General features: G+C 36.4%; 1 protein-coding gene across 1 annotated transcript in view; it reads left to right on the top strand.

Annotated features, from left to right (window-relative positions):
• Window positions 1-3552: 3552 nt before the first annotated feature.
• EDIL3 (EGF like repeats and discoidin domains 3) overlaps window positions 3553-26995 on the top strand; it is a 320227-nt gene continuing 296784 nt past the window's right edge. Inside the window, exons 1-3 of the mRNA XM_042955963.1 lie at window positions 3553-3645; window positions 3989-4073; window positions 4184-4294. Coding sequence (XP_042811897.1) covers window positions 3553-3645; window positions 3989-4073; window positions 4184-4294 — 289 coding nt within the window. The remainder of the gene's footprint in view (window positions 3646-3988; window positions 4074-4183; window positions 4295-26995) is intronic.

Raw genomic sequence — 26995 nt, 5'->3', positions numbered from 1 at the left:
AAACCTATTGCTATGTGTGTGGTTTGTTTTGTTTTTTTATATATACACGAAGGGGACCATAAAATGTAATAACGTTTTCTATACGTTTTATGCTGTACAGTTTTTCAATTATTGTTTTCTTTACACCTGGGCTTTGTGTTATGTGTATACATGACAATTTTGTAACTTCTTGGCTGCTTTTGATTTACTTTATAACCATTGTGTAGATTTTTGTCTAAAATCCATTTTGGTTTGATATTTATATTTCTATGGCTTTTCATTAAGTGGAATAGCTTTGTTATATGCCATCACTCTGTTTTCTATATTTCATGGTTGTTTTGCTTTAAATAAATCTTTTGAAAAGGACATATACATGGATTTTCAAATATTCAACCTGATAACCTCTACCTCTGTCTTCAAAAGTTAATTTATCCCTTTGTTCAAGTATTCTTTAAATATATTCAGGCAAGGCAGTTGTGTGTGCTTGTGTGTGTGTATGTGTGTGTGTGTGTGTGTGTACATGACTAAAATGTAATTACATGTCTCAATATAATTTAGATAATATTCTGGTGAAAATAATGAAAATAAATTTAGTAAGTAGAAATAGTAACTCTTTTTTTAAAATGTTTATTTATTTATTTTGAGAGAGAGACAGGAAGCTAGCAGGAAGGGGCAGAGAAAGAGGGAGATAGAGAATCCCAAGCAGGCTCCATGCTGCCAGTACAGAACCCCAGGCAGGGCTTGAACTCACCAGCCGTGAGATCATGACCTGAGCCAAAACCGAGAGTTGGATGTTTAACCGACTAAACCATGCAGGCGCTCCAGAAACAGTAACTTTAATTGATTTAGCTGAATATAAAGCTATGAGCTCTTTTCTCTCTTTAGTTCTGTTCAATTCTATAAGCAGTTCCTGAGTAATTTGCAGGATTCTAAATGTCACATATCCTCACTGTTGAATAGACAATACCTTGTAGTTTTGTTGTTGTTGTTGTTCCATATATTAAAACTATAAGTTGGATTATCAAGCACATTATAATATGAGCAAACTCTTTTGGCTATAATGTTCTATTGTAGAGAATATTTTAGTTTAAATACTGTAGTCACAGTAAAGCCAAAATAGTAAGCATTCAGCAAGCAGTCTGTTCAAGGATTGAAACTGAGATGCTTAAAATAGCATAGATATTCAATATCTTAAGTATTACAGATGCTATATGTCCAGATGGGACTCCCAGACACCAGACTCTAAAATGGAGATCTGCATGTAGGAAGAGCATTTCCAGGGATTAAGAGAAGAAGAAATAGGCAGAAGGAGAGATTGACCATGGCAAGGTTATAAAAGAGGTCTCAGACATGGGCAGCTCTGAAGCTGGGATGGCCCTTCCATGTTGTGTGGCGTTGAAGCCAGGGCCTGCACTTTTGTACTCCAGCATCAACCCTGTGGGCTTTCCTAAGGGAGGGAGTGCAATCTCCAGTGAGGCAGCTCCCTTGGCCAGGACAGTTACTGAGGAGGAATTAACTTTTGAGCTTTCCAGAGCCAGTATTCCCAAATGGGGAAAAATGAATGCTTTGTTCCTGAAGAAAGATTTCAGTGGCCCACCAATAGATTTTCTACAATATGTTAATTAGAAGGCACGAAGAGTTTGTTTTTAATTCTTCTTGTTAGGCAGAGGCATAATAAAATGACATTACTTATTATGGATGTTTAGAATGTTTATCTGGAAGTGTATACAATTCATATATTAAGGTTTTCATTTCTTCAATATATTTTAGTGCTTAAGCAGTTTCTTAACTTAAGAGTTGGAGGTGTCTGAAATTATTACTACTTACTTCAGTAAACTATTTGCTTCTGGTAAAGAAATAACGTTTGAAAGAATAGCTGGAGATATTAGTCAGAGGAATGGAAAGATGAAAAAGGAGTGAATGCTATTTTGGGAGAGGAAATGTTTTCCTATCCTTTAATGTTCTTCTCACTGGTCTGAGAATTAAATTGACATTAGGCAGATTAATAGGAGTAAGTCAAAATTAATTACATACCTGCAGGGGATTCACATAAACCAGAGAGATTCCAAAGACAGGCAAAATGAGGTATATATTCTTGAGTAAGGAGAAGGAGGTAGGAGTCTGGAGCTTCAATGGGAAGGAAGGCGATTGATAGGAAGAATGGAAAGAGTAAATGTTTGGCAAACAAATGTTTGCAGAGCCATTGAAAAACGATGGGAGATAGGGAAGACTTTGATCTTCCCTGTCTTACACACCTAGTTCATATTATACTAGAATTCTCTATGTTGACATCATCTTTCCTGGGACAGGCCCTCTGTCTAAAAATTTTTAGGCAGTTGGGGAAGGCAAAGAAAAGAACTTTTGGATTCTTCCATTTCTTAAAAATATTCAGCCTAAAATAATCCTAAAAGAGCCACATTTTCAACTGGTAAATTTTGCTTAAGAAGAAAGTGTTCTAAGATTCAGAGAGTGGTCAACCGTGTCAGTTGCTGACAGAAAGTCAGGTGCGCTAAGGGGTATGGAATACCCACTAGATTTACAACCAAGTGGTGTTTGGTTCCTGGGACAGACAAAAGTTTGCAAGGAGTGAAAGAGTGACTGAATGAATCACGGGGAGGAAATGTATTTGACATGAGCATGTGTCAGCATGTACTGGCCAGAAAGAGCTTATTGAAGAGAAAATTGAAAAATAGAGAATTAGAGGATGTCATCTCTCACCCTTGAGGAGGTGGGAAAGGGTATGTTCTGGAAAGAAGACAGTGTACAAAACTCAAGCAGCAATTTGCTTACTTAATCAAGCTCTTTTTTTTTTAATTTAAAGGAAGAAAAAATTAACAAAACACTCTATTATTGTTAATGGCTAAGTTTAAGTAAATTCATTTAGATAAAGTAACAGAATGTTAAGTATATATAAAACCAAAAGCCAAACTTACATTGTGGAACTTATTCTATTTGTTTGTTTGTTTGTTTGTTTGTTTTTATATGCCTAGCTCCATTTAGAAATCTAGAGGGTTTAGGGGTGCCTGGGTGGCTCAGTAGGTTTAGCATCCGACTTTGGCTCAAGTCATGATCTCCTGGATTGTGACTTCAAGCCCTGTGTCAGGCTCTGTACTGACAGCTCAGAGCCTATAGCCTGTTTTGGATTCCATGTCTCCATCTTTCTCTGCCCCCTCCCGGCTTGTGCTCTGTCTCTCTGTCTCTCAAAAATAAATAAACATTAAAAAAAAAGAAGAAGAAAGAAAGAAATCTAAAGGATGTAAAGTGTTAAACTTAACAGTTTTCCTGGAAAAAAGAAAACCAGAAACATTGTAAAATGTGGCATTTCAGGATAGGCAGGGATTATATGTATTATAATATATACTATATTTTTCACTGACCCATTTAACTTTGATTAAAAAACTAAATAATATTCTAGAGCACCTATTATATGTTGACTCTGTTCTAACCATGAGTATAGCAGAAAACAAAAACAAAAATAAAAAACCAAACTCAGATAAAAAAACTAAGTTTATGAGGATTTGTTCTAGTGGAAAAGAGAGACAATAAACAAGATATTTAAGTAAAATTTGTACTATGGTATTTGGTGATAGTACTATGAAGGAAGTGTCAAGATTTGGGTGCAACTACAATTCAAGTTCAAGAGTCGGGGGGGGCCTTTCTGAGAAGGTAATATCTGAATAAAGACCTATTAATATGGCAGGGATACAGGCCTTGCTGTGTTTGGATCAAGGGCATTCCAAACGGAGCAAAGTGTTTTAGATGCAAAAATCCTGAAGTAAAATACATGGCTGAAATATTTGAGAAATCAAATCAACAGGGGCCTATGGCCTGGAGTTGACTGAGCAATGGGGATGAGATCACAGATAACAGGAAGCTGGGAAACCATTGGAGTATGGCTGATATTTAGTTTGTAGGTGTGATACTGTGATTTATAATAAGAAATATATATTTAGTTTTTGTCCTATTTCTGGACAGAGCTCCTAAAACTCTTGAAATTTCCTGTGATAAGAACAATGTAGATGTCTTTTGTTATGTTAATGAGGTGACCTCTGGAAAGACCTTAGGTAACCTAAGGTTTGGTACTGGTTGTCAGGGTAACCAAGCTTGTGATTGTAGATTTGGAACTTTTAGTCCCAACCTCCTGGTCTCTGGGGAGAGGTGAGGAGCTGAAGGTTGAATCACTGGTCAGTGACCAATGATTTAGTCAGTCTTGACTATCCTGGTAACAAAGCCTTCATAAAAAACCCAAAAGTCTGGAGAGCTTCTGGCTTGGTGAACACATGGAGACTTGAGGAGAATGTCCCACTGGGAGAGGGTATGGAAGTTCCATGTCCTTTCCCCATACCTTACCCTATGTTTCTCTTCTAACTGGTTGTCCTGAATTATATCCTTAGCAAGTTAAATGTTTCTCTTGAGTTCTGTGAGCTGCTCTAGCAAATTAATGAAACCTAAGAAGGTGGGGGGGGGGGGGTTGAAACCTCTGATCTACAGTCAGTCAGGAAGAAACATAGGTGACAACAGGTCTGACATGTGTGTAGAGGAGTAGTCTGATAGGATTGAACCTTTAATCTGCTGGATCTGATGCTGTGCCCAGAATTACACATCAGAATTCATGTCACAATTACAGTGACTTGAATTATAGGACTCCCAGCTGGTGTTGGGAATTGCTTATTGGTATTGGGAAAACTCCCTTTCCCCCAGAACACACCCACAGCAGAACTGGGTGTTGGAATCATTTCAGTAGGTACTGGTCCAGTCTTATAAGGTTGATGCTGGCGTCCACTGCAACCCAACAGGACTGCATTATACTCCCTGCTAAAGTTTTCAAATATCATCCTGACACTGAGAATTATGAGCAGAGGGATAACATGATCTGACATGTTTTAACAAAATCACTCTTGCTGACATGTGAGAAAATACAGGAAAGGGCCAGGGTGAAAGGAAAGAAACCAGTTAGGAGGTTATTGCAATAATCCAGGCAAAAGATGATTATGGATTGATTTTGAGTGTTAGCAGTGGAAGGGGGAGACACAGATTCTGGCTGTAATTTGAAGAGAGAGCCAATAGGAACTGCTGACAGAGAGGATGTGCTTATGAAAATAAGTAATGAGTCACGAACGCCTCTGAGGCTTTTGGCCTGAACGACTGGAAGAATGAAGTTGACGTTAACTGAGATCAGAAAGACAGCAGGAAAAGTAGGTTTGAGGGAGATGATCAGGAGCCTGGACATGTTAAATTTAAGATGCCCATTAGTCATCCAAGTGAGTTTGTAATTATAAGTCTGGGGTTTGAGGAATTATATCAGGTTGGAGGTAAAAATGTTACAAGTCATTAGTCTCTAGGCTGTGTTTAAAGCCAGGAGACTGGATGAAATCACAAAGGGAGAGAGTATAGATAGAAAAAAACTAGACATCGGAGAGCTGAGCCCTAGAGCATTCTAAAATTAGGAGTTGGAGAGGAAGAGGAAGAGCCTGCAAAGAAGGAACAGCCAGAGAAGTAGGAGCAAAACCAGAGGAAAGAAGGGTATTGGAACTAAGTGGAGAAAATAGTTTACAGAGGAGGCAGTGCTGAACCGTGTCAAATGCTGCTCATCGCCAAGTGGGGTGAGAACTAAGAATTGACCAGTTGCATTATTGCAGCAATGTTTTCAGTTTCAAAGGGTTTACTACATTCTCCCACATGACCATGTAAAAACCAGGCCTGTGTGTGTGTGGGTCCTGCTAGACACAGAAATTCTTGCATTTTAATTCCTATTCATTAAGCTTGTATAATTTTATTGATTAATTTAAAAATTTAACCTGAATTCCAACAGCATTGGAAATCATTTGACAAATATTTACATGGCAATCTGACCTCCAAACTTAATATCCCAATTATTCAGAATCTAAAGAGCATTATTGTTTTCTTCATTTTTCTTCAGTTCATTTCTGCTAATGATGATTTAAAGATATGCCACAGAGGGGCACCTGGGTGGCTCGGTCGGTTAAGCGTCTAACTTCAGCTCAGGTCATGATCTCACAGTTTGTGAGTTCGCCCTGCTTTGGGCTCTGTGCTGATAGTGCAGAGCCTGGAGCCGGCTTCTGATTCTGTGTCTCCCTATCTCTCTGCTCCTCCCCTTTTCTCGTTCTCTCTCTCTTTCTCTCTCTCTCTAAAAATAAATAAAGATTAAAAAAAATAAAAAATAAAGATATGCCACAGAGAAGACCAACACCTTTAAAAATCAAACACCAACATCTTACATTGTTAATAAGTTTTCTTTTTAAAAATAATCTCACATACCATATTATATCCAAAACTAAGCTCTCATTCTTATTTTTTTTTTTTTACTTTTTGATATTTATTTATTTTTGAGAGAGAGAGAGAGAGAGAGAGAGAGAGAGAGAGACAGAGAGCAAGAAAGGAAAGGGCAGAGAGAGCGGGAGACAAGAGAATCTAAAGCAGGCTCCAGGCTGTGACCTGTCAGCACAGAGCCTGACACGGGGCTTGAACTCATGAACTGGGAGACCATGACCCGAACAGAAGTTGGATGCTCAACCTATGGAGCCACCCAGGTGCCCCTAAACTCTCATTCTTGTATAAAGGATCAAAATAGCACATTTTTTCCTTAGAAAGTATATTATTGTATATACCTTGTAGAAATAAGGTAAGTTAATAAATACAGGCTTAAATCAGTAGAACTCTACATTTTATAAAGCATAAGCATATGTTACATCATTCAACAGTATTATGTAAATCATCACCAACCAAAAATCTGTATCTCTTATTATATGGCTGCCTTCCTTTCTCATTAGCAGGAATAATCCTTGGTCACAAACATCTTAGGTAGAGAGTTGTTTTCAGAAGAGCACTAATAAAATGTTATCTATAATCCTCTCTAGCTCTCTGCACTAGTATGTCTGAAACACTGTGTGCATGGCTTCCAGGGTGGGTAGAATTTCCAAAGCTCATGCTAAAACCCCAGTGGAGAGAGCACCCAGCTATAGTCTGCCCCACTGGGAACCCTGAACACTGAACAGCTGAGGCTCAGCCTAATTGATTTTAACCTGAAGTGCAGACCCTGTTTTATGAAGGCAGGAGAAAAAGCATGAATAGAGAAAGCATTGTATCTGAAATCATCAGAAAGAACAAATAGGTTCTACATTATTCTGTATATTATGTTGCCCTTGTAACCTAGTAAGTTATAAAATTTGCAAATTTTAAGGGGACAATAAAGAGCCCCTTAAAAAAAGAATGCAACTAAGTGTGTAATATTGTGGATCACTGGCTTATGTTTATCAAAATAAAACAAGCACACCAAGAGTAGAGGCTAAATATAATGTCTTGATCCATAGTGTGGCTGTCTTCTGAATTCTTTCAGTATAGGCTTGATAAGACTTTAAGCACTTCATATCAGCCTGTACTGCAAGATTTATTGCTGAACAGTCTTTTATATACCTTAAGGAGTATTTTATTTGTTGTTTCCCATTAATAAATCTTCTGTTCTTTCATGTGGATATCTAGGTCTTTTAAAAAAAAAAATTAAGGATAGACTATTACTCCTTAGTAGCCCTTCCTTCTAAAAATACAACATGGAGAGAGTGCAGCAAGCTAAAACACACATCAGTTTTTGTGAAAATACATGGTATCACAGAATTAAAAACATTTTTAATATCCTCAACTGCAGTCTACTGCCTGTGCTATTCTCAGGAGAGCTTGGTGCACAAAGCAAACCTCAAGAATATTTATGCAGTCTGACTATAGAGTTCACAGTAAGCCTAAAGCTAAAGCAAGAATTTAAAGATCCAGGACAAGAGTTTTATTTTAGGGAAATCCATGGAAAAAATTCCCATGGAATCATAGAGATTCTGGCTGCCAGTAATTATGTTCAAACAGGTAGAAAAGAACTTAGTCTGTAATATACTTTCAATTTTGTGCTCTCCCTATTTCCATATAAAGTAATGGCACTGAAATTAATCAGTGCCCCTGGATCCCTCATGCCACTGAGAGAACAGCCACCCTGACACTTTTCCTGTAAAGGCTTTCTCTCTGAGGCCTTCCACAGTCCATCACTTCCCTTCATTAAATCCATGGCAAAAGCAGTGGCTATCACTGCAAATGCAGTCATGCATACCAAGTATGTCCAAACATTTGAGAAGCTAACATGGAATTTATTTTCAGCAACCTAGAAGCATCCGTCTAACCTAAGACTATCTTTTCATTATGGTTTCCTTATATATTGTCTCAGGTAATATGAACAACATTAATTTTTCAATATTGTAAAGACAAAGTGTTTTTGGCTCATTCACCTGCCTAGTTATTGCATACCTACTATGTGCCAGATGCTGACCTAGGTACAAGGGATGCAAAGCCCTTAAGACATGGTCACTGCTTTGTAATCAGCAATGCTCCTATTTATTTATTTATTTATTTATTTATTTATTTATTTATTTAAGAGAGAGAGAGAGAGAGAGAGAGAGAGAGAGAGAGGCAATAGAAGGAATGGGAGAGAGAATCTTAACCAGGTTCCTTGCTTAGCGTGGAGCCCAGTGTGGGGCTCAATCCCACCAACCATGAGATCAAGACCTGAGCTGAAATCAAGAGCCAGATGTATAACTGAGCCACCCAGGCACCCTGGTTAGAACACTTAAACTTAGTTTAAATTAATGGTAGTATTTTGTCATTAAGCTTTTTCTTAACATTAAAAGTGTTCTTTTAAAACTCAGATTATGTGAATATTTATTATTTTTTGACATTTAAAAGGGGCCCACTTATTCAGATATGTTTTAATTTACTGTTACACAGACTTATGTGTATAGTTTAACTATACTTTTATCATAGTACTTTTAAACACAGATTCCCTTATCTATACCTTTAGGAGCATTCTTGTAGATATCGACTTCTTGTGACAGTTGTTTGGTTTGTTTGTTAAACTAAATTTCAACCCATCACAGAGCTTTCTCGCGTACACAGAATGTCACTGAAAATAATAGTTTTTATAGATTTTTTTCCCTTTGTTTTCTGGATGGTAACTGATACTTAGCTACAAATCAAAAAATATATCTTTCAGGAAGGAACAGGACAGTGTTTTCTTAGTTGTACTGGTAACAAAGATAGCATTACAACAATGAGCTGTGGCATCTGTTTCCAATTATGCTCTTTGGTCTGAATTCTTCAAGACTTTTGTTTTTATTGCAGTGCTCTTAATTGTGATGTTAGGACAAAACTATTTAACACTTTCAGAACTTAAAATGATTGTTCTATCAGGCAGAAACATTTCTTAGAGCAACAAAAGAGAACAAGCAACAAAATAGCCCTAAGACTACTTTCCTTAATAATGGCCATCTCATGAGATTCATTATAATCAATTCTTACAGCAAGCAGTTTTTGAATGTGATTATGGTACTGTGTGCCATTCTAGGTGCTGGCAATAAAGTGATGAAAGATAGACATTTATCCTCGAAGATTTTGTGACCCAGTGAGGAAGGACCAGTAAACAGAATGAGTGCTTGGGTATGGTAGCAGTGTCATAGGACACATGCCATGGGGGTTTGGGGAGGAGTAACTTCACCAGAAACAGATGTGGAATGAGTGTGGGGAAGGCAGCTAGGACTTGGGAAGGTCAGTTCATAGGTAACAAATGAAGACTGAAAAGGAGGAGGGTGGGGATTCTTGGCAAAGAGAGCGTCAACAGTACAGAAGTTTGACAATGATGTTAGGAGTGGGGATGGAGGGGAGTAGATTCCAGGGTAACTTAGGAGGTAGAATACAGAACGGATTTGCTGATGAGGATGCTGGCGATGAGGGACAAGCACACGTCTGTCCTTGCCTTGTGCAAGTGAATGAGTTGTTGTGCTCTTCACTGAAGAATCAAGTTTTAGGAATCGTTAAAGGGAGCATACATTCAATTTTGAATATAATCAACCTGTGGTGCTATAGACATATCTAAATTGAGATAACCAGTTGACAAAGAAGACAAAGAAAAACTGGCCAGAGAAGTAAGAAGAAAACTAGAAATATATTCTAGGAAACTAAGAATATATGTAAAAGGTGTGTTTGCCAAAGAGAGAATGCTCCATGTTGCTGAATGATGATGAGGCATTGAGAAAGATTAGTGAATTACAAGTAGTAGTTCAGAATGTCCAGAAATGTGAACAAGAATTTGTGTGTAATTCTAAATAATTGATATTTTCCTTTTAAAGTACATGGTGCAACCTGAAGGCTTAAGCTGTAACCTGATTTAGTTTAACATGGCCTTTGAAGGAAAACTTGCGGTCATACTTAGGTTTAAAAGTAGGATATAAGCCATACAGAGAAAGACAGATACCATATGTTTTCACTCTTATGTAGATCCTGAGAAACTTAACAGAAACCCATGGGGGAAGGGAAGGAAAAAAAAAAAGAGGTTAGAGTGGGAGAGAGCCAAAGCATAAGAGACTCTTAAAAACTGAGAACAAACTGAAGGTTGATGGTGGGTGGGAGGGAGGGGAGGGTGGGTGATGGGTATTGAGGAGGGCACCTTTTGGGATGAGCACTGGGTGTTGTATGGAAACCAATTTGACAATAAATTTCATATATTGAAAAAATAAAAAAATAAAAAAATAAAAGTAGGAGACCTTAATGGAGCACTGGGGTGGCTCAGTCAGTTAAGTGTCCAACTCTTCATTTCGGCTCAGGTCATGATCTCACAGTTGGTGGGATTGAGCGAAGGGTATGTGCTGACAGTGAGGAATGAGGAACCTGCTTGGATTTTCTCTCTCCTCTCTGCCCCTCCCTGGTGCACTCTCTCTGTCTCTGTCTCTGTCTCTGTCTCTTTGTCTCTCTCTGTCTCTCAAAATAAATAAATTAACACTTACAAAATAAGTAGAAGTAAGAGACCTTGAAGATTCCCCAGGAAAAAAAATTATCTTAGTTTTTTCTTATAGACTAAAGTGGAGTTAAGATGAAGAAAATTGTTTATTTAAAAAGAGAGCAGTCATTCATGTTGAAAATTACAACCATGTTGTAATTCTTACAACATAAACACGAATAGTTAACTGATCTTATAATTATTATAATGATTATCACCATGATGTTATAATTATTATATTATCAGCAGCCATTTATTAAATACCCATATGAGATTGCATAATTGGGAAGAAACTGTAACCTTGCTTAGCAGACATTTATAGTCACTTTTTAATATGGTTCTTATACTTTATATTTGCTCTTATAATTGAATACTGAACATTGCAGCCCAATGCAGACTTTTACCAGCTTCTCTTCTCTCTCAGTGACATGTTGGTTTAAAAAAATAAGAATACTCAATAGCCATTTACTTGTATCCATTTATTTTTCCTGCATGACATTTGATTAGGTAATTTCAAGAACAAATTCATTGATATAGCTGATATGCACTAGTTTTTCAATAAGTATATGAAACAGACTGAAACCAATATAATGGAGAGTTAGTCATTGAATATCAATATTGGATACTTAACTACAGATGTCAATTTCCTCAAATAAACAGAAGAAAACTTAAGAGTAATCAGGGAAATGCAAACTAAAATAAAGTGATATGATTCTATACCAATCAATTCGCAGAGAATTAAAAGCTAAACAGCGCGAAGTGTTGCCACAATGCGGAGTGGTGGAGACCCACACACTGATGGTGGGATATAAGTAAGTGCCACTGCTTGGAAGAGTGACTTGAAAATAGTTTAGTAAATGCATATCATTAGACCCAGTAACTCTACCTGTAGGTATATATGCTAAGTTTTGCACGGTTTATAAGGAGAAACATACTAAAATGTAATGGCAAGACAAAAAGCAAAACAGGACAAACTTACATCCTATAGAACCATATATGGAAGAACAGGTAAATAATGTATACTGTATTTATACAATAGACTGCTATCAAGCAATTAAAATGTACAAATTGGAGTTTTATGTGTAAATATGTATAAACTTCAAAAACAGCTTCTGAGAAAAAAGAAAAATGTGGAAGGATACATTCAGTATAATACTGTCCATAAAGGTTAGAGGGTACAGTAAGACTCTAGATTTGTGTGGATCTATACTTCTGTAGTAAAAGCATAAATCATGTATTAAAATGATAGATATTAAAATTATTTAGTGGTTTCCTCTGCAGAATAAGCAAGAGAAAGGAATGGAATCAGGAGGGATGAGGACAGACTTACAACTATGCTTTTACTGTTTTTGCTTTAAAAAGATGAAACAAAATGCTAAAATTTGGCAAAGTTAGGTGGTAGATACATGTTAGGTTCGTTATTTTAATCTTCATACTTCTCTGTTTTCTTGAAATATTTCATAATTTGAAAATAAGTACTTGGATTGCCTGTGGTAACCATTTATTAGCAGAGCCAGAATTAGGCAGTCTGGTTGTGATAACCAGCAGAGAACAAACTGGAGTCAAGTGTGTACATACAATTGCCCATGCAGAAAAACACCAAGTGTGCGTTTGCCATTTCCACACTGTGCTCACAGATGTCACCCACAAATCATATTAACAGCAAACATTTTTTTAAGCACTGATTAGATACTTTGCTGAGGGTTTTATGTGGATTATGGCATTAGGATAAGATGAATACAAGAGTTATATTAAAGTGAGATCTAAAATGGTTAGACTGCCCATTACTGAAAGGGAATATGGGTTGCAAAAGGCATTCAAAAAACAAATGAATGGTATGTTTGTGAATGAAATGATATCAAACAAGGTATAGCCCATCCTCTTCTATTTGTAGTCAAATTATTTTTTCCCACTTTGAGCTGATTTAGATGGTAGCCTATACATAAAGTACCTGAACTCTTGAAGGTCACATTTAAATTCTGTTGATCACAGCGAAGGTAAGAAATCGAATTTAGTGAGACTAAACTGATGAGAAAAAGTAACATAAGACACTTTGGAAAGCAAACCAGATCCCTTCCACAGATCATGGAAAGTCAGTAGTTGATGATAGTTATCATTTATTGAACACTAACTATGTGCCGGTCACTGTTGAGGGCTTTGCAAACATTAATTCATCTGACTTTCATAGTGACCTTGAAAAGAACAAGTGATTTTAAGTGATTTTCCCAAGTTCACAAAACTAGTCTGTAATGAGGACAGAATTTCAGGGCTCACATTCTTACCACAATATAGTGCTGATAGTCACAGTGTGAAAAAGTGATAGAAAAAAATTTTTTTTCAGGCAGTAGCTCACCAGTGAAGCAAAGATATCATCATTGATAGTCATAAGAATATGGTCTACCAAGAAAAACTTATACAGACAAGTAGAATAATAACAGAAAACATTGTAGAGAAGTTGAACCATTAGAATATACTATTAAAATAGCAGCCACCATTGAATGAGTGCTTGCTAGATGATCACTGTCTAATCTAATGATATCAGTTTCAAGGAGATGAACCTAAACTCTAGAGAAATTATTGAATTGATGCAATGTTATACATCTCATACTTAGTGTAGCTGTCATTTCAACATAGGTGTGTGGACTCCAGATCCATCCTTGTATCACCCCATATACTACTTGGACATTCATGTCTTATGGTTTCTGGTAGGATTACTATGAGTTGCTATTGTTATCCCTCATTATATTTCTAAATAACACCCATTATGGGCTCCTGGGTATCTCAGTCAGTTGAGCATAGGACTCTTGATTTTTGGCTCAAGTCATGATTCCAGGGTCATGGGAGTGAGCCTTGCATCAGGCTCCATGCTGAGTGTGGAGCCTGCTTGAGATTCTCTCTCTCTCTTTCTCTCTCTCTCACTTCATCTGCCCCTTTCCCGACTCACACTCTCTCTCTCTTTCAAAAAAAAAAAAAAATGACACCCCTTACTACTCAGTAAAGGTGAAGGAAAGGGAAGAACCAAGAAGGACATGAGTCCTGATTAAAAGGAAACAGTTCTTTGCTAGGGATTTTATAGAGAGTGAAAATACAAAAACACATTTTGCCTTTCTCTCACTCAGCCATTGTCCTCCAGTGATACAAGTCACATGGGAAGGATCAAAAGCATTGTGGCCAAAGCGTCAAGCACCATAAAGCATTAGAAATGTGCAGCTTTCAGACTTCTCTGAAAACTGGGTAGCATCAGTTCTTCAGCAGTGGTACATTAAATAGCAGGAAAGAAACCCCAGGGATTAAGTCCTGGTGTGTGTCATTGCACTGGCAATGAAAGAATGTTCATCTTAATATGGAATTCCTAAGTATCAGGGGATAATGGGCAGCAATAGAGTATTCAAACAATTTTGGAATAGGAGCTGGAAAAGAGCAGGTGTCAGCAGAGCAGACGGGAGAACTATCTGAAAGAAGCTTCAGCCCTGTGATTTTGCTATGGGCAGCAGGTCACAGGAGTAATTAGGAGACCAAGGCAGAGCACTAGGGAGGGGCAAAGATCCTTTCAGACCAGAGCAAGCATCCATCCCAAATAAACCGGAGAGGCAGTGTTACGAACACAAAAGTGTTCTACTAGTAGTAGCTCTGACTACAAATAAAGAAAGGAACAGTTCTAAGATATGCACGGTGTAGCATAATCTGTTCATAAAGCATCAGCCTTTGTAGGTTTAGCAGTACATGGTGATAGTAATCTCTGTACATACAATTGCATACAAATAAAGAATGCATAAGTAGAATGCAGATTGCAGTCTTTACGCTAATCTACATAGCAGGAGTTTTAAAGAAAATAGAAGAAAACAATTTTTAGCATGTTGGTGGGATGCTGGGGGAACTTCTCTAGGGAAAGTATAGGTTTTCTTTTATTGATAGAGTTTACTAACAGTTAAGACATTGTTTTGATGTGATTACTCCACGTATATTTAAATTATTTCCTCTCACTCAAGGGACTTGGACTTAACCTTTATTCTAACACAGGATTTGAATAATTTTTCTTTCACGAAAGGGGAAGGGAAGAATTGAATTTATAACTATTGAATACCTTTTATGCACCAGGAACTGTGCTAGTTGCTTTATATACATTATTCCGATGTCCCAGTTAAGTCTCCCAATTTAGGAGTGAAAAAGAAACTGAGGCAGAGAGGGTCTTACCAAAGAGACAAGGCTAAAGGTAGTAGAACTGGGATGGGAAGAGGTTGAACTGGCTCCTATAGCCAATAGCCCTTGACTTGTACAACACTGTCCTTTGCATGTTCTCCAAAACAGCAGGGAACCTGGGTGGGACCGTTGTTAGCCACTTTCTGTCAGTAATGCTAAGGAGAACATAGGGAGAAAGGCAGGAAATCCCTGCTCCTCCGGAGAGGATTCAGCCGATCTGCGTTTACTTAATGCAAACTCACTTGTGCAAGGCAAATGGGTTATGCGCTGACAGCCCACACTTTGTGTTTTCATTCTGTGAAGAATTTCATTCTCTTCAAGATAAGGTTGGCATCTAAGAAGTAACGGTGGACCCACGGATATGTTAATGGTTCCTTTTCTCACTACTGGGGGCATCAGACAGTTTTCCTGTGATTCCTATACCTGACATACTTTGGGACACATGGTAGATGTCCAGTATGTTGATTTGCATTAAAAGAATGAAAACAATATCAGTTTTCAGCCATTTCTGTGCAAGTTTATGACATTGAGGAAGTAATTTTGCCCATCTGATTCTATAGAAGTCCAGATCAGTTTTGAGCCCCTCTTTTGTGCCAAGATTGATGCAAGAAACACAAATAGACTCAATCCATATGCTCAAGTGGATATGCTGTATTTAGTACCAGAAGCAGTGGTTTAAATGAATGAAATGCACTGTGAAACCCACAAGAGGGACACGCACCCTGTTATATTATGCTTCCACTCTTTTGCATTTGTTGCACAGATCCTTCTCTTTCCATCCACTCTTGCTTCACAAACTCTGTTCATCCTTAAGATCATTTACAGACGTTTGCTTTTAGGTGTGTTTGCATATAGCTTTTCTGTCTATATAATAGAGCCAACCATCTAGACTGTGTCATTGATATGGGCCATTGAAGGGAAAAGACATTTGTATAACTGCTTTCAGTTATTTGGGGAAATATGCTACACACAAACATGTATTATTAGGATTCTAGTCACACTGATGAAGACATTGAAAGGTTGAGTCTTCAGGGACAGTACTTCAGAGCATTAGTACTAATAGAAGGGCATACATTGTTTCTAATAACTACATGGTAATGTGAATTAACTTTCAAAGTTAGGGGTTCCATTCTGTGCATTGAAACTCATTTCTACATTAAAAGAGTCTGTTTTGATTTCATTTTTGTTCAAAGTTTTGAGAAGTAAAAGATATTACAAGGCCCCCGTATAAATAGTAGAAAAAACACCTATGATGTTGTAAATTGCTATTTCACTGTGTGAGGCACAGGTAGGTGCTTATGAACAGGCACATTGAATGAATTAATGGATGAAAAAATCGTGATAGTCATACTGAACTATATTTTATGAAATGTTAAGAAGTACAATATAGATATTTCAAATTGCAGTGTTAATGACTTTAGTCACTACATATTTGAAGGTGAAGGTAAATGCATAGTAACATTTTTATAAAGAAATATGATTCTTTAAGATAAAATAGCAAATAATTAAAATTTTAATTAAGCAAAAAGTGACATGAGCTTTTTAATTTTGAAACTTACTTTACACAATGGTTTACTTTATAGAATAGGATTAAGACTAGTGGTGGTAATGGACCAAGGTTAGAGAATAACAAAGTTGTAATTTTTATAGGTACTGTGTGTAAAAAATTTAAATGGCTAAAAAGGTACCTGATTCAGTTTTTTTGTTCTTAGAATGTGCTATGTAAAACCAATTTTACTTGACTTTTGTGTAAAGTCAAGAGGTATATCAGCAGAATAATACCACTGAGGAAATGAAGATAGCAGTAAAAATAAAGAGATCAAAAGCAAATAAATTAGTGTTGGCAGATTATAAGGAAAAGGATTACAAAATGATAGAAGAGTAATTGAAGCACAGTGAGAGATTAAGAAAATGGGGAGAATTAACAACCAGAGCTGAGAATTCTGAGGACATACCTTGAATTCATGGTGAAAATCTGTAAGCAAGGGGATGTAAATATTTTCTAGGATTTGTCTGACTGTAACTTTAGTGATGCTTTTACACTGTAGTCTTCCAAAACTGGATTAGAACTAGGGAGCTGTATTTCTTCTATGGGGATTCCCTGGATAACTTTATGCACATGACAAGTTTTGCACAGAGACACATATGAATAAGCACCCAACAAAGTAGATGATGTACAGTAGGATGAGGTGGCAGAGGACCAGGCTGTAGGGGCCAGACATGTGCTTAAAAGGAAAACAGCAGATGAGTTGTGGCTGGCTTTAAAAGATGCAGAGCAGTAAGAAAATGAGATCCCACTAATATAAGGGGAAAACTTACCAAATATTCATGCATGAAAAATGTTAACTAGGAAAACTCCCTGTAGCAAATATATAAATCCAATGAATAAAAAGTAGTTCAGTCTTGCCGTAATGAGGCCCTGAGCTAGTATTAATAGTCCTATTTGACAAGAAAAATGTTGATGCTTAAGGTTTACTTTTACTTTTGTACCTATCAGATCTCTGGTTTTGAAAATGCATTTGTCAAAATCATTCACTACCTCCCTCTAGGGACTCAGTTAACATATTTGTCTAGTTGTTGCAATTCTTTCATATCCACTGTCTTTGAATAATGATGCTTCCTTAATCACTTATTAGAGCTGCAAGTATTCTAGATTATCACCTCTACAATTCTTTAAATTGCCTTAGGAATAAAAATAAAGAACTTTAAGAGTGTTCTTTTAATATCTAACAGATATTACACACTGAAATCAATTCAGGTGGGGATAAGAGAGAAAACATTCAGTGGGAATTCAATTTGTAAATGAAACCAACAAATTATAAGTTATACATAATTGAGAGTGATTGCTAAGAATATGTTAATACATTCTCTATAGATCCCTCTGATTGCTTTCTTGTGCTGCTAAATGAACAGACTATATTTTAAATGAGTGGTTAAGGTAGGAAATCAAAACTGGTGCAAGACTTTTGTGACAATCAGTTATTTTCCACATTTGACCAAAAGAAAGCTCTACTGAATGAAACCTGCAAAGTGGATTTTCTTACATTCTTATCCTAGTGGCTAAGTAGAGAGTAGAAACAGCATGGGGCTTGATTTATTGAAACTGGGTTTTCTAGTCGTTCATTAGCACTAGAGACTCAATTTTCCACCCTTGAAAGAATTATAACTGTGGAGTAGGTGGTGTGGTGTGGTTAAAAAACAAAAACAGAAAACAAAAAGCACTGATTAGGAGTTCAGGAGATTAAGATTCCAATCCCAAATGTGCCACTCATTAGCTGGGCATGTCAGTGTGTCTCTAGACCTCCCTTAATTCGTTTAAAGAACATGGAGGTAGATTACATGCCTCTGGGGTCCTCTTTATGTCTGAAATTCTATGGATATGATCTATATACTAAGTCAAAGGATTATTTTGTGAGATTGAAAAGAAATATGCATTTGTGAGCATGTGCTAGGAGAATTAAATTGCTACAAAATGCAATGAATTCTTTGTCATTACCACTCTGATGACTAGTGTGCTTAAAGATCTTCCTCTTTATGTGTATGTGTGTGTGTGTGTGTGTGTGTGGTTGTTCCTGTGGATGTTGATTTTCATTGGTGTATAGTGTTTCCAAAAATCAGTCATTTGTTATGATGGCAAGGATGCTTACTATATTTATTTGCCCCATTGTTATGTCAATTTTTTTAATATTTCCTTTAAATCATTTCACATTTTCCTCAAATGAAGTTAGCAATAATATCCATAACGTGGATTTCATATGCTGGTTTTATTTTTTCTAGTGTATTTTAAAATAAATCCATAAGATATTCCTTCACATGTTACTGAAAGTAATCTCTCAATAGTTGGAAAATTGGGCCAGCATATTGTTGGAAAATGGTGAATATAGAGAGGTTACGTGTTGAATGGTAAAAATGATTCTAAAATATTTTAGGATGTTCAAATTCAAATAGCACAGTTTAAATCAGAAATATAGCATTCTGAGGAAAAGCAGATGTGCATCAAAGTCAACAGCCATACAAAGACTGGACAAATAGGTCAGTTCATCTCTACTTGTTAAGCTCTTGGATGTCTTTTAAACCTAAAGTATACTTGTGCATACTGGGAAGAATATTAAGTAGTATTAAGATTATAAACAAGGAATAATTGTACAGGTATGAAACACGGTGGCATAACCTCTTCTCGTATGATAAAGACCCAGAAATACAAGAAGATGGGTGGGCACATCTACCTAGAAGCATGCAAGAAGACAGTGCCGTGGGACTGCTACCATGGGAAGCCACTAGAAAGGCAAGGCCTGGAGCTTGCATTAGTAGGTAATTGTAAAACAAAGAGTGTGGTTGAGAACTTTCAGGGCACTGTGGCAATGCTGTGTCTCACCTTTCAAGTAGATTTTATGGGTTTATTTATTTAACACGTAGTACTTATTATGTGCTAGATATTTTTCTAAGAATTTTATGAATATTAACTGATTTAATTCTCAGCACAGCCTGATCAGATAGTTACCATTATTATTCATTTTACACATGTGGTAACAGGCACAGAGAGGTTAAGTGACGTCTTTTTGGCAGTATATGAGAAACCCTTTTGAGAACTCATTAGACACTCGAGACAAGCAAAGCCCGGAGAGCTGTAGAGACACAGAGGCACAGCCACTGCCCTCTCTGAAGCCACCCCATGAAGTGTTATTGCCACAAACTTGGGTGCTTCTTGAAGTTTTAATTCCATGCCTTTATAGAAGATGAATTGTGAGTAGTTCCCGATTTTCTTTTTTATTTTTTCGGTTAAAGAATAAAACTAAAATTTTGAAAAATTTAAGTCAAGAAGAAGAAAAGCTCCAAGAAAATATTCAGAGAATATAGTGGTAGCAAATCTGAATCTTTCTCCAGTTGAGGGTTTGGTCTATAATTCCTTTGACTGCTGTGAATTATGTCATCCTGCCTGAAGAGTTTTTATACTGACCCTGGAAATGCTCCTAGATTTTATCATGCCAATAAAGTTACTAAAATGGAATTCCATTCCCCATAGTATTAGAATGTAGCTGATTTAGTTATTAAGTAATTACTTTAAAAAGTATGAGACATAATTTTATTAATCAAAGTGAAAAACTAGGTAAGGGATTTGAAATGAACATAATAAAATAAATTCTCTCTCAACAGGTAAACTAAATCTCAGTAGCTTACAAACTTACAACATATCAATAAATAGTTGCTTCATAGGGAAAATCAAAGGTGCATAAATCATTCATGAGAGATCCTCTGAACATCAGCATTAGTTTTCTTTCTGTAATAAACTAAGTCCTTTTTTTTTAAAGGGAGAGTTAAGGGGGCATTTTAACTCCACATTAAAGTTCACAGTAATAACATGATATCTTCAAATAGAGTCAATTTTGTCTGTTGCTCTTCTTTTGGAAAACCCAGAAAAGATTAATCTTAAGTTGTCTAGATGAAATCTGAGAAAGAAGTTAGGTACCCCAGAACTGTGTCATAAGTTTGTAGTTTAACTCACACTAATTAGCCTTGTGCCTTGAATCTGGTAGAAGCACAATAAATTATTTTTAAATGAATCAAGAATTGGATGAATGAGTAAGATCTTTCTTCAGGATTGGGCTGTGTTAGTGATCCAGACCATTACTTATATTTCTATAATGTTTTCATTTCTGCCTACTCCATAGATATGACTTCATTCATTCTGTCAGATTCTAGGTCAGAGAATAATAAATTAGATTGTACAGAGTTGAATATAGATGGCATTACTCATTAAATGAGGAATCTGGAGCAAGTTATATAACTTTACTTCTTATTAACTATTTTTTTCACCAAAATGAAAATATTATGTCATATGGTTCCTATGAAGTTTATATGAAATAGTATCTATAAAGTGACTAGAACAATTCTTGGTATATAATTAGGGCTTAAGAATTAGCTTTTATAGTTGTTGGTGTTATTATTAATTTATAAATAAAATAAAAATTAAATACAATAGATAAATTTTTAAGGAAATATATCAACCAAAATAAGAAATGAATTAGATTTGAGTTATGCATTAATTTTATCAAAGAGATGTTCCAACTGACAAAGAACACTACATAAAATAAGCAAACAGTATCAGCATACACTGACAAGTATCTATATATCCTCAAGCTCATGAGTTTAACAACTATGACAAACCTTGAAAGTTCACAGCTGTGATGTGTTATATGATGAGCTCAGGCTGGATTCCTACAATCGCATTTTTAGTATTCCTTGCATTAAGTAAACATTAAACATTCATGGTCCATCATAATGCTCACTAACCTCTGTTTCTTTCAATTCAACCTTGGTAGTTATCGTTTCTGTTTCTACCTCACTGCTAATTGGATTTTTAAATGTTGTGAGTTTTTTAATTAAGTTTTTTCTTATTACAAAAAAGCAGGGTATATAATTCTAGGAAACATTACAAAATAAAGATAAACACAGTGACTACTGTTTAAATACTCCCTTAACCTCCCTATATAGAGATAGCTACTGTTGATTTCTAGATCTTTCTCCCTCTTTCTTTGACTGCAGAGAGAGATCGTAGAGTATGTCCTCTTTTTCTTCCATTTAACAAAGGATTTTGATACGATCCAGCAGCATCTGTGTGTTGACTCCATGCTTCCAAATTCTAATGATCTCCAGTAAAGAGTCTTCCAAGCTTATGATGTGGGAGAAGGGGACAGGATGGCAGGCAGGTCCTCTGGAGACGATTTAGTGTCTACTGACATGTCTCTTGAGTTTCCCAACCCCAGGTCTGGGAAAATTGCCAACCATCACACTAACATTGTGGCCCACACTCAGAAGAGAATTTAAGCTTTAAGAGCCTTCAAATTTGTATATCTTTTGGATTAGTTATGCAGTTAAGCAGATCATCCTTTATCTTCCTTCCCAGGTGACAAGAACTGAGAGGTTTTTTACTTGTTGGAACCAACATTGTAAACTGCTTTCGTTAAAGAGGAACAGAAATCATATGTATTTTTGCTTACAATACTGTAAGGAAATTTGCTTACATATTGCTTATAATAATGTAAGTTAATTTGGAAACAGTCCTGGCCAAATGCCCCCAACCATAATGAAGGCAGTATACAATTAGTGGTATTCAAAATTGCTATAATATTTTGGGAAGACTATTAGGCATTATTAATAAGTTTTTGAAGCATATGCCCATTTCTAAAGTTTTATTTCCAGTACAAGTAAAAGTTCACAAATGTGTTGGTACAATAGTGATCAATTCGTAATTGTAATTGGAAATTGGAAACTGGAAAAATTTGAAAACTCCTAAATATCCTATGGTATGGAACTGCATATAAAATTATGCCATACTCATATATTTGATACCATGGATTTGCTAAGCAGAATGAAGTGTCTTTATGCTGACAGTCTCTGAAATGTGTTGTAAAGCAGTACAAATGAGGTATGGAAAAACATGCCATTTCTGTCAATTTGCGTAAAACAAATATCAGAGAGAGTGTTTATCAATTTCAGCAAAGATAAAAAAGAGCTAACAGTGGCTACTTCTAGGGTTCAAGAATGAGAATCAAAGAAGGTGGGTATTTTAAACCCATGTAATGATTTTCTAACTGAAAAAAAAAATATGCCCTCATTTCTTTTATAGTTAAAAAATATGAGATTAAAATGAGCAGAGCTAAACAGAGAAGAAGTTTTGTGGGATGTATTAAAATTAGTCATGATTATAGCTTAGGGATGGGAGTAGAGAGAACTATGTGCTTTTGGCTTTACTACTATGTTATCTGAGTCGTTTACAATGAATAAACACGTTTTACTTTTTACTTTTCTTTTCCAGCCCTATGGAGATATAACTGACATATAACATTGAGTAAATTTAAGCTGTAAGGCATGTTGATTTGATACAATTATATATTGCAAAATGATACCACCATAGCTTTAGCTAACCATCATGTCACATAATTACCATTTCTTTTTTTGTGGTGAGAACATTCAAAATTTGTTTTCTTAGCAACTTTGAAGTATATAATACATTGTTATTAACAAGGATCACAGTGCTATACATTAGATCCTCAGAATTTATTTGTCTCTTTACCGGAAGCTTGTACCCTTTGACCAACGTCTCCTCACGTCCTCCACCACCCCCCACCCCCAGGCCTTGGTAACCACCATTCTAGTTTCTGTTTCTATGCATTCGGCTCTTTAAGATTCCACATATTAAGTGATGAAGTACAGTATTTGTCTTTCTCTGTCTGACTTATTTCACTTAGCATAGTGCCCTCAAGGTACATTCACGCTGTCGCAAAAAGCAGGATATTCTTTCTCATGGTTGAATAAGCCTCTGTTTCATATAATGCACCACATATTCTTCATCCATTTATTCATTGACAGACATTTGGTTTGTTCCCATGTCTTGGATCTTGTGAATTATGCTGCAGTGAACATGGGAGAGCAGATATCTTTGAGATCCTGTTTTCATTTCCTTTGGATATATACCCAGAAGTAGAATTGGTGCATCATATGGTAGTTCTATTTTTGATTTTTTGAAGAACCTCCATACTGTTTTCTGTGGTGGCTGGAACACTATTCCTACCAACATTATAAAAGGTTTTCCTTTTTTTCCACATCCTCACCAGCACATGGCATATTTTGTCTTTTGTCATTAGACGTTCTAACAGGTGTGAAGTGATATATCATTTTGGTTTTGTTTGGATTTCCCTGACTATTAGGAATATTGAGCATCTTTCTATGTTCCTGTTGGCCATTTGTATGTCTTCTTTGGAAAAATGCCTATTCAGATCTTCTACCTATTTTTTTTAAGTTTATATATTTTGAGAGAAAGAGCAAGAGCACATGCATGTGTGCATGCATGGGAGAGGGGCAGAGAGAGAGGGAGAGAGAATCTCGAGCAGGCTCCCCACTTTTAGTGCAGAGTCTGACAGGGATCTTGATCTCATGAAACATGAGATCATTACCTGAGCCGAGATCAAGAGTTGGATGCCTAACTGACTGAGCTACCAAGGTGCCCCAGATCCTCCACCTGTTTTTCATCAGATTATGTGTTTGCTATTGAATTATGTTAGTTCTTTATACATTTTGATACTAACCTTTAATCATATGTATGACTTACAAATATTCTTCTGTAGGTTGCCTTTTCATTTTGTTTATGGTTTCCTTTCCTATGCAGAAGCTTTTTAATTTGATGTAGTCCCACTTGTTTATTTTTGCTTTTTGGCCTTTGCTTTTGGTATAAATTCCCCCCAAAAAAATCCCAGGACTGATCCCAAGAGCTGACCCCCCCACCATGTTTTCTCCTAGGAGTTTTATGGCCTCAGATCTTACACTCCAGTCCTTAATTCATTTTGAGTTGATTTTTGTGTGTGTTATAAATAGTTCAGTTTTATTCTTTTGCATGTGGCTATCCAGTTTCCTCAACTATAGGTGATTAATTTTTTTCTAGAAATAAAAGTGCTTGGATCATAGTACATGCTCAGTAAAACAGAAGTTTTGTATTTATTGTTATCATAAACCCTAAGAGAGAAAAACAAAGAAACAAAAAAACAAAACCTTTGGGTTCCGAGTAGCTTTGTGTGGAATACAGACCATATTATTAGGATGATAGTGATATCAATTTCTGAATTGCTCACCATGTTACTTTAAATCAGTATGCTTTTACACTAAAGTTTGCAGTGACTCATTTTATTCTTTTATGGAAGTTGGTTATAATCTTATCTTTGTAAGCACAACATGGCTTCAAAGAGGATTGATGTTACACACAGAAATCTTACTCTGTTGCTTAAAGTATCCTTCACAACTGAAAAGAAGCAGTAATAAGGCACTTAGTCCAAAAGTCGTTTGTTATTCCTAAAACTCCAGTTTAGTGCTTTATTAATCTACAACTCCCTTTCAAGAGGGGGAACAGTGAACTCTTTCTAGCCAAATTATTACTGAGCTGTTCTACCTTAGGCTTCCAAAAGCTGTATTTCTGTCACAGGTATTTTGTTTTGCCCCTGTGATTGTCACCATTGAATTTTTTTTTATAAGAGAGAATGTATTATATAAGTTCATTTTAATATATGTATGAAACTCTTTCCCCAGATAATGTGCTGAGTCTACTCTGGATCAGAGCTTATTCTAGGATTTGCTATCCTTGACTCAAACAATGATGCAAATACTTTGGTCATCTACATAATTTTCCAGATAAGATTGGGAGGAATAGATGAATTTATTTTACAATACTCAGGCTCTAGAGACTTATCTAATTAAAAATAATTTATATGTTAAGGAATAGATATATCATCAAGGAGTCAGTATATCAACATAGCATATTTTTGCATCGTGGTCTATTCTAGCATCTGGCCTGATATCAAAGGCCTGCCATTGCTTTGCAGCTGTGGTTAGCATTGTCCACATGGGGGAGAAAGTTCATTGTAAGGGACATAGCTACGTTAACTGCAGAATGGAATCCAGAATTGTTCCATTTTAAACCAAAGGAGGATCAGAAATGCAGGTGATGGGTGGATTCTACCAAAAGACTGAAGTTATCTGAAGGATGAAAGGTGGGCAATGCACAACAATACTAAATAATTGACGCCCAGTCATAGAACTAAAAGAACTTGAAGAAGGTGAAGAGCTTGAAGAGGTGAAGAGAGAAGATGAAGGAGAATAGGGGCAAGGGAAAGCATCCAAACATGCATAATCTTGTTTCTGAAGCCATGCCGCCTGTGTGTAAATCTCCCTTTGCCAATGTTATTTTATACCTTTTGGTAAATTCTGCAACTTTAGTAAATTTCCATTCTTTCATATGTAAAATGAGTTTTCTTATTAATATCAGCAAAGTTTCTGATAGGAGTATTATAAGGATTTAATGAGATTAATACTCATAAAGCACTTAGTATAATGTTCGGCACATAGTTAAGCCACAAAAATATTAACTAACATTACTAAAAAAATAATAAAGTGTTCTAACAGATTAGCCAAGTGATGGAGTAGAAGGTTCCAAGAGTATATGAAATTTGGAAATTTGAGCAAGCAGATAATTTGTATCAGAAAATTTTTTTCAGGAAGAGGTTGCATGATTTCTTTAGATCTATTCTATGGATAGTGATGCCACAAGACAGGTATGTCAAAAGGGAGCTACATGGGGAATGTGGGGCAGGGTGTTTCCCAACAGTTTATGTAGTATGAAGCCTTTTATCCAAGGTTATTCTGTTTTTGAATATTTTTTAAATATTTATTTTTGAGAGGGCGAGAGAGAGAGAGACAGAGCATGAGAGGGAGAGGAGCAGAGAGAGAGGGAGACACAGAATCCGAAGTAGGCTCCAGACTCTGAGCTCTCAGTACAGAGCCTCACATGGGGCTTGAACTCATGAACCGTGAGACCATGACCTGAGCCAAACTCAGATGCCATAACCAACTTAGCCCCCCAGGCACCCATATCCAAGATTATTCTAAACTGCACTTATATGACCCATGTTTGAGAGTCACTAATAAAATTGCATCGACAGTAATTAAACCAATGAGAAAAGGGAAAGACAAATAAGGTCAGAGCTTCACTAATAACAGTCATAAACTGATGCTGGGTTCTGAGTCCTCACTTTCAGGTCTGGGCTCGATCAGGGATTGGGAAGAAGCTGGTGTGTATCAAATGATCACAAAAACAAGGACAGGAGGGATACCAGTGCAGAATCGAGACTATTGATAGAATAGAGGCAAAGGTTTTTTTGTTTTTTTTTCTTTTTTTAATGTGTTCAAGTTCTTTCATTTGTCCATTTTGTGCCAAATAGTTACCTTTTAGCGAGTCACATTTCTATTTGGTAGGCTGGAAGAGTAACGTAGTCCAGCTTCCTAAGTATTTCCCTGGTCTTTTCAGTATAAAAGCACTAATATTCTGAATGGAGTTCCATTAAGGCAGCTGGAACACCTAAAGAAAGGGCACTTTGCTTCCGTCATTACAATCAGGCTGTTCCCTATAAAGATGCAAATTGGAGTGCTAACAGCGATAGCCTGATA

This window comes from Panthera leo, chromosome A1 (assembly GCF_018350215.1).
Source record: "Panthera leo isolate Ple1 chromosome A1, P.leo_Ple1_pat1.1, whole genome shotgun sequence".
Classification (NCBI taxonomy): Eukaryota; Metazoa; Chordata; class Mammalia; order Carnivora; family Felidae; genus Panthera; species Panthera leo.
The sequence above is the reverse complement of the archived record's forward strand: the minus strand, read 5'-3'. Positions and strand labels throughout refer to the sequence as shown.